General features: G+C 53.7%; 1 protein-coding gene across 1 annotated transcript; it reads right to left on the minus strand.

Annotated features, from left to right (window-relative positions):
* Positions 1–627: 627 nt before the first annotated feature.
* On the minus strand, positions 628–11,373 carry EPS8L1 (EPS8 like 1). Its single transcript, XM_003802917.3, has 19 exons — positions 11,347–11,373; positions 9,453–9,493; positions 9,222–9,280; positions 8,434–8,595; positions 7,941–8,090; positions 7,419–7,501; positions 6,775–7,036; positions 6,356–6,482; positions 6,103–6,191; positions 5,936–6,010; positions 5,678–5,826; positions 4,898–5,039; positions 4,754–4,782; positions 2,504–2,636; positions 2,290–2,421; positions 1,975–2,080; positions 1,631–1,805; positions 1,108–1,240; positions 628–1,015 (listed from the first exon to the last, which is right to left on the minus strand). Exons 1-19 carry the CDS (start codon positions 11,361–11,363, stop codon positions 929–931), a joined length of 2,151 nt encoding a protein of 716 aa, XP_003802965.1. The 5' UTR covers positions 11,364–11,373; the 3' UTR covers positions 628–928.
* Between the last annotated feature and the right edge of the window lie 4,389 nt (positions 11,374–15,762).

The following is a 15,762-nucleotide window of genomic DNA, read 5'->3' on the forward strand; positions in this document are numbered from 1 at the left end:
GCTTAAGCTCAGGAGTTTGAGGTTGCTGGGAGCTATGATGCCATGGCACTCTATTGAGGTCGACAAAGTGAGACTGTCTCAAAATAAATAAATAGTCAGTTTCCAGATGGAAACTGAGGCAGGAGGCAGAAAAGTAAGGACTGAGAGTCAGAGCTTCTTTCCTGCCCAGGCTGTTTCTCTCATTCTGTCCTATGGAGGGTGCTATCAGGTGCCTCAGGTAGAAAGTGAACTCCAGGGAGAGGGGCTGGAGGGCAGCAGGAAATCTGATGGGAGAGCTTGGGAGTAGACCAGGGAGGACCAGAATGCAGAGGGTTGATGTGAGAGATGAGGCTGGAGAGGTGGGCAAGGAAACATGCAAGGCCTCAAATGGTGGGCTACAGAGCTAAGAGTGCATTGGGGAATCAGGGAAGGGTTTTGAGCAGGGGATGGTGTTCACAAGATGGGGCAAGCTGTAGGATGGACTAGGGGCTGAGAGGTCAGGAAGAAGCCTGGGTTGAGACCCTAGGGGTGAAGTGGAAGGTTGAGAGAGACTATAGAGGTGAGACATCCTCCTATGAGGTGCGCAGGTTTTGGGGCTCTCTGGTTGGCAGCCAGGCAGAGAAGGGACAGCAGTTGACATTGCCTGCTAAAAGGAGGCTGTTTATAGACTGGGCAGCATATTACAATGCGCAGGGCTCCTGAGTCTTCCTCTCTGGGGATGCCCACTAGTTCATTCCATAAATTGTCTCTGCGGTGCCCCCCACTTCCAAACAGTCTGGATTTTCAGGAGGGAACTCCAGCAAGGATTGTTCAGTGTGTCCACTAGGATGGAAGACCAGGGCAGGGTCTGATCAGCAATCCCTCAAAGGATCAACTTAACTGGTGGGAAGAATCTGGAGTCCATTCTCCCACGGGGCCTTGTCACTTTTTACAAAGGAGCCAAGAAGGGTCAAATGACCTCCATTTCCATCTCGCCTTCCACCTTCTTCTTTTGCTTCTCCATCACCGCCTCCAGCTCTGACACTTTCTCTTTGTCCTGGAGTGGGGTGGGGGAATCAGGACCCTGGTTTCCCAGACTTTGGCCTTCCCCACCCCATCTCAACCTGGGAATGAGTAACCCCAGCTCACCTCCAACAGCGCGCGCTGCACAGTGACCTGGCTATATACACGTGCGCCCTCCTCTGGGCTCACCGCCCGAAACTCCTCCTTCTGCAGCGAGAAAAGCTGCGCCCCTGTCAGCACACCTAGGGCGTCCACGGTCCTGAGGGCAACGGGAGCCAATCACTGCTTATGCCGGCCTGCCTTGCTAATCAAGCCATGCCCACCTGCCCGTTGTCCAATCAGAACAACATTAGCTAAATCAGGGAGCTACAGAAGTAAAGCCCCACCTGCCACTCGCAATGCGCCATTGGGGGGCGTGGCTGCACCCTGCCTTCAGAAGGGGGCGGCACTTTCCAGAGGACTCCAATCAGAGTTTGGAGAAACGTGCCAATCACAACCTGTCATCCGTGGTTGCATCCAGACCGACCCTTGCGACCCAAAGCCACCTTCCTGCGGTCTACACACCCATCTCCCTACTCCAGGCCAATCGGAACGCGCTGCGCCTAGCTCTCCTAGGTTACTGCCACAAACTGGGTCCCTCCTCACTCACCCAGTGCTAAAGCCCTTGGCTTGCAGCCAGGTGCGAACCTCTGAGGCGTCCGAGCGCGGGCTGAGCTGCAGTTCCTGGGCGCGGGGCCCGGGAACTGGGCGGCTCGGGCCCGAGCGGCCCTGGGCCAGGCGGGCCTGCAGCTCCTCGTTGACACTGAGCATCTGGGAGAATTTCTCTGCAGGTGAGAAACCAGGAGGGAAGGAGTCAGGGCGAGGGGTCCTGGGGCCACAGGGTCGGGAGCCTCTAGCGTCCCCAGGATGGGTCAGGAATCCATTTCCTCTTTCGGAACCTTGGATTCCCTGTCTGGAAAGCGAGGACAAAGTCTGCTTCCCCTCACTGCTCACCCTTCTCGCTGGGGTCCAAGTTATTGAGGCTATCACAGCTATCCCAGTGGGGCCGGATTGGAGTAGGATCTGGGGCCAGGGCTGGTGGGGGAGGAGGAGTGCTATCCTAGAGGGAAAAGCGGGGAGAGTACCTTCATCATGGAGAGGTCTCAGAGTCCCAGACCCTCCCTCCCTCTTCGGGAAATAATTAAAAAAAAAAAAAAAACTGACATCCAGGGAAAGAAATTTCTAACCTCCAGTCACCTCCTCTGTCAGTATTCTTGACACCTGAACTTCTCAGGACCCAACATCTGCCCCCAGCCTCTCATTGCTCACCAGGCTGCAGGCAGGACTTTGGCTGCGGTCCACCTGGGGTCCTGGGTGCGGTGTCAAGATGTTATAGGGTACATATCCCTCCTGTCCTTGGTAGTTCCGGACCTTCCACCACTTGCGCCTGTCATCCAAGACCTGGGTGCAATATGGAGAGGGCTCAGAGCCTGGGTCTGCAGTTTAGGCCACTTCCAGCCCCTCAGTCTTCTACATTACTAACCTCCAATATATCCTGTTGTTTGACAGATAGCTCGCTGCTGTTGCGGGCCTGGAAGTCATAATTACACAGGACCCACCTTCCTGCTGGCTCTGGCTCCAAGTGGGGCTCAGATTCCAGTTCTGGATCTTGGTGACTGAGGAAAAGCAAGAAGGTTTGGAGATAAGGAGACAACCAGCCCCATTGCCTTGGGCTGCAGGGTGCTGGTGTGAGCTGGGGTTAGAGCCAAGCAGGGGCACAGCCGGGGGCCAGGTTAATTTGTTACTAGAAATCTGAAATTGGAATAATAGCTTGAATATATTTTGCTCCCCACCTTGCCTGGCATCATGCTGTCAGTGTATAATACGGGTACTGTCATATCATCAATTTCATTTTATAGATGAGATCATTGAGGCTCAGAGAGGGAAAATCATTTGCCCCAGATCATGTAGCTAGAAACAACTGCTGTTGAGCATCTATTAGGTGCTGGGCTCATGTATCAATCCATGACAACTCATGAGTATAATAAAAGCAGTAGCCATCACTTATGTAGTACTTACTGTGCACCAGGTGCTATTCAAAGTCTATCACATAATTAGCTGATTTTCATGATAACCCTCAGTAGAACTGTGAATTTGGACCTCCAGGTCCTTTCTCCCCCAGAAACTCCATTATCATCTCCATTTTTATAGGTGAGAGGGTCAAAGCACCATGATGTAAAGGTTCCAGAGCAAAAGATTGGCATAGTCAGCTTGGGACCCAGGCAGTTCATGTCTGAGTAACTAGCTGCTTTACTTTGTGTGCCTCTGGATTTGAACCTGAGTTCAGCCACTGCCTTGAGTTTTTTTTTTTTTTAAAGAGAATCTCAAGCTGTCACCCTGGGTAGAGTGCTGTGGCATCATAGCTCACAGCAACCTCCAACTCAGGCTTAAGCTATCCTCTTGCCTCAGTTTTTCTAATTTTAGTAGAGTTAGGGGTCTCGCTTTTGCTCAGGCTGATCTCAAACGTGTGAGCTCAAGCTATCCACCCACCTTAGCCTCCCAGAATGTAGGATTATAAGAGTGAGCCACCCGCACCCGGCCAGCCTTGAGCTCTTAACTACTAGTCCCTGGAACATCATAGACTTATCACCTATCTGGAAAGGATTATCATTGTTCCCAATTTCCCTGCAAAGAACATGAGGCTCAGAAAATGTGACTTAAAAGTAAGAGGTGTCAAGATCAAGATTCAAAAGGCCAAGAGGAGCAGGGAGGAGGGTTGCAAAACCAGGCAGCTGGGGGCAGGGCAGGATTTCAACTCTGAACACCAATAAGAGGGACCTTAGCCCAGATCAGGCCTACCTGTTCAGGGGAGAGGGGGGGTCTTCAGAGCCGCGGCACCCCCTGTGTGGGGCCAGCAGCTCCCAGCATGCTGTACCTGCTAAGACCCTCTGTCTGGAACTTCTTTTAGACCCTCCCTTGTCTCTGTTTTGTTTTCTTCTCATGCCACGTTGCTTCACTCCAATCTGCCCGCTGCTTGCCCAAGGACCCTAGAGTTTTGGCTCCTCTACACCCTCCTTTAGGACTCCCAAGTCTGAACCCCCACTGCTTATCAGAACCTGAATTTAGGTCTCTAGTTCTTTCCTCCCCCAGGGACCCAGGAGTCCAGGTCTCAAGCTTCAATTCCTCACCATTTTAACCCATAAATCTGCCTAGTCTGACATACAGCAGGGACTTAGACAAGACTTTAGCTGCCCCACCTTTCACTCTCTTAGGGCCCAAGGATGCTACCCTTCCTAACTTCCCCAGAAACTTGCCCCAATGCCTTCAAAGTCTCAAGCCTGCCCCTCTGGGTCACCAGGATCCCAAAGAGACTTGAGCTCTTTTTCAAAACCCAAAAGTCCAAATTCTCCAGCCCCTTCTAAAACCCAGAGCTCTGTCCTTGCAGGGACCAGGGCACGGAGTTTCTCTGCTTTCTTTTCACCTTTTGAGGATACAGAGGTCCACCTCTCAAACTTTACCCACTCCCAGCCCCTTCCTCCTTTAAGCTCTGGCATCTGGGCTTCCACTCCCTCCTCCCATGGGCCCAGAAATCTAGGCCCTGCTCCCCTCCCTCCCTGCTTCTCCCCCCTCTCCCAGCTCCTCCCCTCTTGTCACCACCTCACCCACCTGAGAAGAACCAGGAAGACAAGGGAAATGACAGGAAAAAATGGGAGGGGATGAAGTTAGTGCCAGGAACCCCTGGGACACAACCCTCCTAGGCACTCCCCTGTCCCGCTCAGAGGCGGACACTCACCCATTGACAGCAACCTGGGGGGCGCTTTGCTGCAGAAGTTAAGAGAGCAGGTTCAGGCTGGGCTGCCCTGTGCCCCTATCAGCTGGCCCTCCTGCTGTGTCACCTGAGGGGAGCTTGCTGCTCCCAGGAAAGCCTCAGCCTTACCTGCCGGCGCCTCCGCTCGTGCTGTAGTTGTTTCTCCACTGGGTCTTCCCAGGTGCGGCCCTGAGGGTCGGTGGCCGGGGGTTCCCAGCCGCTGTAGAACTCGGGGCTGTATGGGGGTCCCTCCTCCAAGGGTAGCCCTAGCCTGCCGCCAGGGACAGGGCCAAGGCTCAAGGATCCTGGTGTGGCCCGACTTAGTCCTGTCACCAACCTCACTAAAGTCTTATCCTCGTCCTATCTGTACTAGACTAACCTCGCCCCTTTTCTCTAACTCACATCAGTTATATTTCTAAACACAGCACTTGCACTCTAGTGCTCGGTCCAGCCTCTACATCTCACTTCTGATTCCAAACCAGGTTTCCCCTAAGCTGACCTTGGTTTTACTCCTTTCCCTATGATGTTCTTTCTACAAATGCTCAGACTCCTTTGGTTCTCCAGACTCTCAGATACAACGTTTTGTAGATCTTGGGCCTCTTCCACGTATCCTCGCTCCTTTTATTGAAGCCCCGCGCCCACCAACGTCCAGCCCCGTGGCTCTAAACCCCGCCTTTTGTTCCAACTGATTGTCTCGTTCAGTCTTAAGCCTTTCCTTCACGCTAATTTCTTGTCTTTTTCCCAATAGAATCCTGGCATTTGTCCTAAATCTCCCTCCCCAGCTAATTCCAGCCTTTAATCCGGTTCCTTCTAGTCTCACCTTCTTTACAATGACCGCCCCTCGCCCCCTTCCAGCCTCTCATGCTCCTCCAATCACCTCGTCCTCTGCTTCTCAGCCCCGCCCCTTACCCTGGACGGGTCCATGAGTCCCCGAGCGAGGTCCAGAGCGCGTTTTCCAGCGGAGTGACGTTGTCTCGCAGCAGTGCCACGGCTTCACACGTCAAGTGCGGCCGCCTCACACCGCTCGCGAACTCCGGGCCGCCTGAAGTGTTCACGATCTGCCAGGGCAGCGGAAGCGGGCGTACCGTAACATCAGACCCTCTCGAAGCTCAACCCAGATTCCTCTGGCTGCATTAGAAGCTGAGGACGTGGAGGGAGAACCCTCACCATCTGCAGGGGTCCGAACAGGAAGTGCAGCAGCTCCGGGGACGAGGGGTTGGCGATGTTGCCGCGCAGCCGGGCCTGGGGTGGGGGAGACGTGTAGGTATCGGGGCGCGAACTGGTCTGGTTCTCCATCCCTACCTCCCCGACGTCTGGGACGCTCGCGTGCTCACCAGTAGGCTGAAGGCGTACTTGATTTTCTGGAGTACGTCGGTGTACTCTGCCTCCGTGGGGGGCTTGGCCCGCAGCGTTAGCAGCCCGTCTGCGCGTAGGGGGCGGGCGTGGGGATGGGGTCACCGGCGCATCAGAGAGAGAGGACAGTATACACCCAGTGAGATCGCAATGAGAAGACGCCTGGCAGGAGGCGAGAGGGGAGAGCCTGGGAGGAGCGAGGGTATGCAACATCTCACGCGGGGCGCCCCTTACCGCCGGCCGCCCTGCGCCGGGTCCTGCGACCCCGCTCGCGGTGCTCTAGCACTCGGGCCGCCTCCGCCGACTTCTGCAGCCTGGACACGAAGTTCTCAACGTCGTCAAACACGTGGTTCAGGATGTCCTGGGGAAACAGAAGGCGGACGTTTGCGTTCCTGAATCCCAGCCCCTCAACCCTGTAGAAGTCCAGAAACAGACCACTCTAGACACGCCCCACCTCCCAGGGCAGGACCCTAGTCGTCTGGCCTGGGGAGCCAAGACAGACTCCCAAACTCAGTCCCGCCTCCAGAACCCAGAGTCTGACATGATTGACTTGACGAACGCCCTACAGCGGGTCTGGTACCCATGTCCTAGCCTCGCCTCCAGTCGAGTGGTCCCGGCCCCCAGTCCTTCAGTTCTGGCCTCTCTGCGCTCACCACATCCCGCTCCGCCTGCAGACTGGTCAGGTCTGGACCCCGGGGACCCAGATCCGGGGAGGCCGGGTCAGCGCTACTCGAGGTCCCCGCTGGGACAGGCTTTGGCGCCTCCTCCGTCTCGGGAATGGGCTCCGCTTGGGGTCTCCCGCGGGCAGCACCCGGCTCCACTGTGCTGATAACAGCGCGGACAGACGGGCGGCGCTGCAGGGGCGGAGTCTCGGCGGCAGGCGAGGGGCCGCGCTGCAGCTCTTCCTGCGTGGCCCTGTGGAGGGAGAAGGGGAAACTGAGTCTGAGTCAGGTGAGGAGTCCAGGGAAGGGGAAATTCACTGCTTAAAACAAGAGAGGCCCTGAATCTCAAAAGGGTCACTCAGAGACTCAAAGAGGTAGGGAGAAATCCTATATGGGGAGGAGAGAACCTCTCTAAGGGAAACTGAGGCCAGAAGGGGGAGAAGTCGAGCACTAGGACAGAAGTCGAGCACTAGTGTCTTGGAGAAGGGGGTCAGCTTGTATGATAGGTACATTCCGCTCTAGGCTGGTGGTATCAGCTCATTTCACAGGTGAGCACGGAGTCCCACAGAGGGAAACTGGCTTCCAGAGATCCCGCCCACCTCCTTCCCTCTCCTCTCCCTCTCCAGCGCCCTCACCTGAGCGCCGCCGCCCTGCGCTCGCTGCGGCCGGAACGGTAGTTGTGCAGAGCTCCCTGGATGTCCTCCCGGATCAGCTCCGCCTGCCGATTACGCAATCAGGGCACTCCTCTTATATGCCACACTTACTGCCCGCCCTGAGCCACGTTCCTGATCGATTCCCAGGCCGTGTGCTGTCATTGCTCACGCCTGAGGAGCCACGCACGACCACGCCCTGAATTCATGTCTTCGCCCTAAATCTTCCTTAGGCGATGGCCCTGCCCATGAGACCCAGTTGGGTGGGTCCTCTTCCCCAGACCAGGTGCCCCATCGTCATTTCCAAGTTCTGTTCACGTCCTAGTACTCCTAGGACTCAAGCGCTCAGTCTCTCACTACATTCCTGTCCTCCTGTTCTATCTTGGCCCTGCGTCGTGTCCTCGAACGCCCCTCCCTTCCAGCACATTTTCCCAGATCTAGTCCCCACTCCTAGCCCCCGGCTCCCAGACAACGCCCCGCCACAGATGGGATCCGCGGTGCACTCACCCCCAGTCGCAGGCCCTGAAAGAAGTGCACGTCCGGCTGCGCGCGCTCGGGCTCCTGGCACACCAGCAACAGCAGCGAGCGGGTCCGGCCGGGTGGCACAACCACGTCACAACGCACGATGGCGCCCAGCGGGTATGACTCCAGCTCCTCCTGTATGCACGGAGTCCCACAGAGGGGAGACTGGCTTCCAGAGATCCCGCCCACCTCCTACCCTGGTGTCACGGCGGGGTAAACTGAGGCCTGAGACCGCTACTACTACTAAATGGCAATGGCAGTGCAGCCCAGTGGGTACCAGAGCTGGGCAGGACAAACTCACGAGGTTAGGAATGGGAAGAAAGAAACAGATGAGGCCAGTATGGCTCAGAAAGGGGAGCTGGGTCCCTTGCCAGAGTACCCAGAGGAAGGGCACGCAGAAGCCAAGACTCCCACACAGATCCCTAAAGTCCCTGCACTCGGGCCCGGACACTGCTCCCAACCACGTGCCCCCTGGCACCTTGGAAGCTGGGTCGAGCAGGGTGACATGGTCCGGGGACACGCGCAGCAGCATCTCCTGTGCCCAGACTCGGCCCTGGCTGTCCATGACAGCGAGTTTCCTGGAGGCATCCTCCACAGTGTGTACGCCATCCTCCTCACCCAGGCAGAATGTCACCAGGTGCTGTCATAAGCCACAGAGAAAGCAGTGAGTGCTGGGATAATGCCAGGTGGGCTCAGAATCCCTTAAAGTCAGACTTCCAGCTGGAGACTAACCATGACTCCTCCAGGAAGCCTTCTTGGATCTCCTGCTCCACAAATCTGCCCCTCCTTCCATGCCCTCTGATTCCTTGATTGGAGGAAACAGCTCCTGTGTCTGCCTTCTCACCAAGACTGGAGGCTTCCCTGGGATTATATCTAATTCCTTCTAACTGCCTCCTTAGGTCTCCCACGGTGCCCTCTGGCACCTCAGCTAGAGTTCCTGGCACCCTATGTCTGGACCTTGTGTACACCTTGCTTGTTCTGGACTGTGTCTGATTTGTTCCTATGGCCTGACTATCCAGCATAATAGCTGGTCCAGAGGAAAGGGTCCCAGATTTGAGAGGAACTGGGGCCCTAAACTTCAGATCCATGTCTCAGGCAAGGCAGAGGAAATCAGTTTTGTTGATGAGCAAACTGAGTTTCCTAAATTCTGTTTGCTTGGGGCCCAACTGCTTTCAATAGCCCTATCTATCTCCTTAGGTCACCACCTTTAAGTAGAAGGTTGCTCTACTTTTGTACAAGAACACTCTGGGACAAAAGCCGACTCACATTGACTGGATACTGAGATACATCAGCCATGACCACAGTGGAGTAACGCTTCCTCTGCTCTGTGGAGGGAGAAGGAGAATGAGCCCAGGAGTCCAGGCCACAGCCCCTCCTGCCTTAGACCCAGGAGTCTGGGTCCCCAGCCCTTCCTCTCCCAAGACCTTGGATGCCAGGTACTCAGTTTCCCCAGATCCACCTTCTGGAGGCCTGGGGTTTCTTTGACCCCATACTCACCATAGATGGACTTTGCACTTGGCTTCGGGGCAGCTTCTGGACTGTTGAAGGAAAAAGGAGGTGAGAGGGACTGTGGAAATTGGGGATATGTCCTGCGGGAATGCCAAGTAGAGAAGCAAGGACTTAACTATGAGGGTAATGGGGAGCTGTCGAGCATTCTGAGCAGGTGAGCTCAGGGCCAGAGTGGGGCTTTAAGACGACAGGTAAGGTGGTGGTACTGGTGGTGGGAAGTGTGGTCTCTACTGTCACATAGAGCTGCATTCAAACCCTCTGTCTGCTACTTCCTTGCTATAAGACCCTGGGTAGGAGGCTCAGCACCTGTGGCTCAAGTGACTAAGGTGCCAGCCACGTACACCCAAGGTGGCGGGTTTGAATCCAGCCTGGGCCTGCCAAACAACAATGACGGCTTCAACCAAAAAATAATAGCCGGATGTTGTGGCGCGTGCCTGTGGTCCCAGCTACTTGGGAGGCTGAGGCAGGAGACTCGCTTGAGCCCAGGAGTTGGAGGTTGCTGTGAGCTGTGATGCCACAGCACTCTACCCAGGGGGATAGCTTGAGGCTCTGTCTCAAAAAAAAAAGACTGTGGGTAGAGGACATAAACTCTTCTGCCTCAGTTTTCCTTTCTGTAAGATAGCATCCGTCTAGTGGAGCTGTTGGGCAAATTCAATCAGATGGTGCAGGTGAGTTATTCTGAAGCCTCAATAATTATTATCATTCTTGTGATGATGCAAAAGGCTTAGTACAAATAGTTGCTCAATAAATGGGAATTATTCCAATAGCATTAGTAGTATCTGGGGTAAATAGGGAATTATCTTCTTCCCCTCCTACTCCCATGACCAGGTGTTTCCTGGCCACATCCTTTTCTGTCTCCTCCTGTCTTCAACCACTTCCTCTAGATCACTGTCTCTAAGAGGAATTTTTTTTTTTTGAGACAGCGTCTCCCTTTGTTGCCCTTAGTAGAGTGCTGTGGAGTCATAGCTCACAGAAACCTCAAACTCTTGGGCTCAATGATTCTCTTGCCTCAGCTTCCTGAGTAGCTGGGATTACAGGCGCCTGCCACTACTCCTGACTATTTTTAGAGATGGGGGGGGGTCTCACTCTTGCTCAGGCTGGTCTCCAACTGAACTGGTGAGCTCAGGCAATCCACCTGCCTTGGCCTTCCAGAGTGCTAGGGTCACAGGTGTGAGCCATCTCTAACAGGAATCTTTGAATTCTTTCTTCAGAAATAAGAGAAGCTAAACACTCAGGTGGGGTGAGGGGGACTAAAAAACCCTTTTAGCCAAATTCCTGCTTCTCATCTCACTCCTTATCCTGCTCCTGCCAGACCTGTCTGATTTGACAATTTGATTATCTTTGGGCTGGAAAGCTCACTACCTGTCACACAGCCCTTTTCTCTCATCTCTCTTTTGCCCTCCCCCTGCTCATTCTGGGAGTCTGCATTCTAACCATTCCCGATTTTCTAGTAAAGCGCCAATATTTAATTACTAGGTAATGACAACAATAGCAACAGTGGTCCTGTGAGTGGAGCACCTGCTGTCCTGAGGTTCTCTGCTGAGGTCTGTGCATGCTTGATCCTGCTAAGCTCAAAAAAATGCCCCTGTTTCTCAGAGGAGGGCTAAGGCTCAAAAAGGTGATGCTCTTCCACCAGGGTCACACCACTGTTGAGTGAGAGTTCCTGGATTTGAACCCAGGCCTGTCTGCTCCAGAGAGGGAGATCCTAACCACAGACTGGGGAAGGAAGGGAGGGAAGCAGCTTAGGCATCCTCCTGAGTGGCTGGGCCTGGGGGTGGGGGGGAGAGGGGGAGGGCTGCTTTTAAGAGGTTCTATGGGTATGGGTGAGGGGTTGGGAGCAAGTGTGATGGGGCCGGAGGCCCAGTGGGCAGGGGACACCTACCCGGTGGTGGTGCTCATGGTGCTGAGAATGGTGAACTCCTGCCCACCTGGAAGTGCCCTGGGAGCCAGCAAATATGTGAGGGCTTGACCTGGCCTGTAGGAACCTCTAGTTCCTGATCTCAGACCTAAGGGTCCTGCCCCAACCCCTCCTCCCTCAGATCCAGGACTTCAGGCCCCAGCCCCTCCTCCGTCAGACTCAAGGGTTTGGCCCCGATCCCTCCTCCCCCAGACCCAGGGGTCCAGGCCCTGAGCCCTTTCTCCCCCACCCCTTCCCCTCCAGGACCCAGATCTCTCACCTGCCGGTCAGGTTCTGCCCTGCTCTGAGCTCTCTTTACCTTTTCAGGCTGCTGGCCCCTCCCCCCTGCCCTCCCAGGGCCATCCCGCCTCCGCATACCTGAGCATTCACCTGGCACCGCCAGGCTGGAGTGGCCCAGGGGTGGGGCTGTCAGACAGACCCAGGAGGAGGCTGGGATGACTTTAGGGGAGCTGGAAATTCGACTGTTTACCTCCTTAACAACAACAGAATAATAACAATAATTTGATGTCATACTTGTTCACGTGTCAGGGTTGAAAGCTCTGTCATAAATACTGCTTGGGATTTTCCTCACGATTGAGGGAAGCTGGAGGTTTGATTTTCACCCAGCTGAAGAGGAAGCTAAAGTCTTAGAAGAGGTTATGTGACTTGTTTGTACTGCTTGGTGAAAGGGTGTCTGGGGAAGGGGGATTTGAACCTGGGGCTCACTATCTATCTCTAGGGCTGGTGTTTGTTCCTGTTCTGTGGACATTTGTTCATGGTCACTGTCTCAGCCAGTGCCCTCAACCCCCACCTATCCCCTTGCCTCTTCCTCTGGAAATTTCCCTTAATAGTTTCCCATTATGAAGAAAGAAAACACTTAGCTCACTGAGTGCCTGATCAAGGACATGGCAAAAACAGCAAGCTTCTCAGGCATGAACACCTTTTGAAAATCTCTTTTGGAGAACTTCCTGTGTGCTATGGTCCTTGTTAACCAAGCTATACATATCCTTTCTTCCCCAAACCCACTGAGGTGGGTGAGTGTGTGTGTGTCGAGGGGTTTCTATTTTACAGATGAGGAAAACTGAGGCCTAGAAAAGTTAAGAAACTTGCTCAAAGTTACACAGGCAGTGAATAGATGGGAATGTCAGTCACCAAAGCCCAGAACTCAGAGTAGATCAGGGAAGGACTTGCCCACTCTTAGCCTTTCTTGTTATCCATAATTCCCACCTGGTTTCTGCCACCACCAAGTCTCACCTGGACCACTACCATAGGCTCCTAACTGGCCTCTTTGTCCTCTGTGCCCTTCCGTCTAGTCTCAGTGCAGAGACCCTGTTGAAGCCTAAGGCAACTCGTGTCACTCTTCTGCCTCAAATCCTCCATGGCTCCCCATTTCTCTCTGGATACAAGCTGAAGTCTTACAAGACTGTGAGAGACATGACCCTGATCTTGTCTCTTCTTCCTCTCCCCCTTCAATCACTCAGTTTCAACACATGGGCCTCTTTGCTGCTCCTTGAACATCCAGACCCAGAGCTGCCTCACGGCCTTTGCACTTGCTGTTCCCTCTGCTTGGAATGCTCTTCCCCTAGATATCCTCATGGCTTGCTCCCTCACCTTCTTCAGATCTTCACTCAGATGTTACCTTTTCAGAGAGGCTTGGCTGACCATCCTGTTTAAAAAGGCATCATACCTAACCTCTTCTTTATAGTCCTTCCCCTCTCTCCATCTTTATTTTCCCCTACTCATCACTTTCTTACATACCATGTTGCCTGTTCATTTTGTTTGGTCTTCCCTTGTTCTAAAAATATAAGTTTTGTGCAGACAAAGACTTTTGTCTGCCCCCCACTTAACCCAAGGGGCATGGAACCTGCTCTTGCACATAGTGAGTGGTGGGGTGATATGTGTTAATGAGCGTCTGGCATTTGGTGCATTCATGTGCATTATTGCTTTATTCAACATATGGCTCCACAGTCTCTGCTGAAGGTTTGCCCTGGGTTGCTGGGGATGAAGGAGCAGAGGGAGAGATGAATACTTGGTGTGGTGGAGTGATGGCACAGAGCACAGGCAGGTGTGGGTTTGAATCCCAGTTCTGCCATTTAATAATTTTGGTAAGATATTGTTTGCTTATTATCATCTTCTCTGCACATTATAAATGTGTGTGTGTTCATATGCATAATCCTCACACAGACTACAAAATGGGTCCTATTATCACCATTTTGCAGATGAGGGAATGACGGCATCTATTTTGTTTATCTGCAACCCCACTAGTGCGTAGAGGTGGTGGTTGTACCCATGTCATGCAATTTAGACCCTGCATCCTTTGGTGTCACCCTGTGCTATTGCTTGTGACCTTATCCCTTTCTAGCTGTGTGAGCTTGGGAGACCTACCTAACCTCTCTGTGCCCCAGACCCTCACTGTAAAATGGTGATAATGATGTTGGGAGGAATAAAGGAGGTTGTAGGTGCTGAGCTCACATTGCAGTTCCTGGCAAAGAGGAGACACAGTCAGCATTAGGAATGGCAGAGATGGTGGCCTTTCTTCCTATATGTGCTACAATGGAGGACACAGGGACTCAGTGGAAGGCCCGAAAAGGCTGCTAAGAGGGTCAGGGCAGGCTTTCTGCAGGAGGATAGGAGGCCAGAGCTCAACCTGAAGGGCAAGTTTGGTAGCCGAGGTGACTAGGGGATGACGGAGTGTTCCAGGCCACACAACTACCTGGGCCCAGCAGGTAGTTCTGTGTTCAGCCGGGAGAGGAAGGAGGGTCCTTGTGCTTGGCCCTTTTGGCTTCTGTCACTGTGTGTACTTATCACATTCTTGCCATAAAGATTTTCTGAGCTCGGCCCTGCCTGGGTTGGGGTTTGAGGGAAAGATCAGACCTCTTACCCCATTGACAGGAGAAAAGAGAGGCTCACACTGGGGAGGCCAATAGCCCAAGGTCACGGTGAACCTGGGCTATGACGCAAATGCAAACTGGCTGAGGGCAGGCTCATTTCTTCTTCTTTCTTATTTGCAGTTTTTGGCCAGGGCTGGATTTGAACCTGTGATCTCTGGCATATGGGGCCAGCGCCCTACTCCTTTGAGCCACAGGTGCTGCCCTGGCTCATTCTTCATGTGCAGGTGAAGAAAATTATATAGGTACTCCTGGGGCTAAGATAGGAGGGGCTGGACTGGACCGCTGGGTCTGAGCCTCTGGGTCTGAGAGAAAAAAGGGGCCCAGCTCTTTTCTTGGGGCGGCACAGGTGGCCCAAGGCCCCACCCACCTGCCCCTACTCTGGTCCGGAGCAGCAGGTGAGACCGAAACCTGAGCCTCCGCCCTAGTTCCAGGGCCTTTGCCTCCTTCCTCCTTCCCTGGCCGCAAAGGAGGCCCCTCCCTCTGTCCAAACCGTAGCCCGTGGTTCCCAAATACCAGTCAAAGCTCCCACCCCTGCATAGCCTGACTCAGTAACTCCAGGGCGGAGCCGCAAAACCCTGCCTTGGAAACTTACCAGGGAAATCCGTCACTCAAGAGCCCCTTTTCAACCACGCGCCCACCTATTCCGTCACTAGAGTGCCTTCTTTTGATGAGTGCATGGGTTTGTTTCCAAGCCCAAAAGGAGTATCTGCCCTTGGAGACCTGAATTGTTTTTTGTCTTGCTTAGGAGGTCCCAGGAAACAAACAGAATTCTCCACAGGGTCTTGAGAAGCTAACACTGCCCCATGTGTCCTATCTGAAACTACTACCTTTTCTTTAATTTTTATTTTTTTTTATTTTGAGACAGAGCCTTTTTTTGGGCAGAGTGTCCTGGCATCACAGCTCACAGCAATCTCCAACTCCTGGGCTCAAGCTAGTCTCCCGCCTCCGCCTCCCAAGTAGCTGGGACTACAGGCGCCCTCCACAATGCCGGGCTATTTCTTGGTTGCAGCTGTCATTGTTGTTTGGAGGGCCCGGGCTGGATTCGAACCTGTTAGCTCAGGTGTATGTGGCTGGTGCCTTAGCTGCTTGAGCCATAGGCACCAAGCCTCAAGCAAAGTCTTAACTGAGAAATAGACCATGCTGGCATGCATGGTCATAATTCAAGGGGATACATGCACTACTCCAACTGGGACACAGGGCTGTGTGTGTTTCCAGACAAAGCCTTGATCCAGCTTTGTGGGTGGGTGGTTGAAGTAGTCCAAGAAGCCTTCTCTGTTAAGTGGTAACTGGATGGGACTTTGAAGGATGAATAGGAGTTCGCCAAGGATGATGAGACAAAGAGTGAGATTCTAACCTTTGGCAGCAGCCTATGCAAAGTTTCTAAGTTGTGTATTAGAATCTGGAAGTGGGCTCGGCGCCTATAGCTCAACCGGCTAAGGCGCCAGCCACGTACACTTAAGGTGGTGGGTTCGAATCCCCAGCCCGGACCCGCCAAACAACAATGACGGCT

This window comes from Otolemur garnettii, unplaced genomic scaffold, assembly GCF_000181295.1.
Source record: "Otolemur garnettii isolate 467f Iridium unplaced genomic scaffold, OtoGar3 scaffold00264, whole genome shotgun sequence".
NCBI classification, from domain to species: Eukaryota; Metazoa; Chordata; class Mammalia; order Primates; family Galagidae; genus Otolemur; species Otolemur garnettii.

What these genes read in the sequence shown, in the direction of transcription:
- EPS8L1 (XM_003802917.3), bottom strand. An exon ending in GACTCATGGACCCGTCCAGG is followed by an intron (nt 5,040 to 5,677) that starts GTAAGGGGCGGG and finishes CCCTGGCGGCAG; the next exon opens with GCTAGGGCTACCCTTGGAGG. An exon ending in CCCCAGGTTGCTGTCAATGG is followed by an intron (nt 2,637 to 4,753) that starts GTGAGTGTCCGC and finishes GCTTTTCCTCAG; the next exon opens with TCACCAAGATCCAGAACTGG.